The sequence below is a fragment of the Diaphorina citri genome, unplaced genomic scaffold (genome assembly GCF_000475195.1).
Source record: "Diaphorina citri unplaced genomic scaffold, Diaci psyllid genome assembly version 1.1 scaffold16230, whole genome shotgun sequence".
NCBI lineage: Eukaryota > Metazoa > Arthropoda > Insecta > Hemiptera > Psyllidae > Diaphorina > Diaphorina citri.
Window position 1 is genome coordinate 1 of NW_007393592.1, and position 1,109 is coordinate 1,109.

General features: G+C 32.1%; 1 protein-coding gene across 1 annotated transcript; it reads left to right on the plus strand.

The window, feature by feature from the left end:
• Positions 1–6: 6 nt before the first annotated feature.
• LOC103523155 (putative ankyrin repeat protein RF_0381) lies at positions 7–1,102 on the plus strand (the record flags this gene model as incomplete). The annotated part of the gene is made up of 1 exon (XM_008488222.2): positions 7–1,102. A coding segment is annotated over exon 1 (1,030 nt), but the record flags the coding sequence as incomplete, so codon positions are not given.
• Between the last annotated feature and the right edge of the window lie 7 nt (positions 1,103–1,109).

Below are 1,109 nucleotides of genomic sequence, written 5' to 3' on the forward strand. Positions count from 1 at the left end.
AACGCTAATATTACGATTGCTCAAGCAAATGGTATATTAGATTTTAGCCAATTAAATAGTACATTAAATGATATGCCATTTATAGAAAACGATAAAGGGGAAATAAAGATTAATAAAAATGGCCTAAATGTAACCTTGCTACCAGATTATAAAGATGTCACAGTTACATTTGATGGGGAAGAATATTACAAACTTCAGAATGGAGAATTAGAGCGAGATTATTGCTCTCATAGTTTGAGAATAGATGGAAGATTTAGTGTTAATGGTACTGATCTTTTAAATCATCATAATTGTTTCACATTTGACTCAGACAAAGTACTTTTTTTGAAGCTAAATAATGATTTGCTATTGTTATCAGATAGAGGAGCATTATCAATATCGGATTACTATTCTTCTGTTCATAAAAACTGGGATTTATCCATAGAGTTGAGCGACAAAATTATGGAACCAGAAGAATTTGGAGAAAGAGCTGATGAATTTAGTTCTTTCAGGTATTACCAACCAGATGAGCAAGGGTTAGAGATTTATCATAATCAGCCTATTAATAAGAATGATATTGGTTTGGTTGATTTGAAAGGTAAGTCTATATTAGATTTCGATATGAAAGTTATGAATGATACCTTATTGCTATCACATAAAAATAACACTCTTGTAAAAGTAGAGAATTGGAATACTTACCAACCAGCAAGAGAAATGATGCTTGCTTTTAATGATGCAATAGTTTCTAACTCAAAGTGTATAGCTTCTATTTGTAACTCAGAAGATGTTATAGTGGAATTTAATAAGGAAAAAGCAATTCTATCGACAGAGCAACTGTTTGATGCTGTGAGACGAAATAATCTTAGTGAAGTTGAGAATCTTCTCAGTATGGGTGCAGATGTTAATATTAGAGATAAACGTAGTTGGGCGCCTTTGCACTGTGCTGCTGACAATGATAATAAGCTTGATATATCTAGGGCAATTTTAAATCGAAATGCTAATATTGAGGCTAGAACTAACATTGGGGAAACACCTTTACATATAGCAAATGCTTATGGTCAATTGAAAATAATTGAGCTTCTTGTAGATAAAGGGGCTAGCCTTGAAGCTAAAACTAATGATGGTTTAAC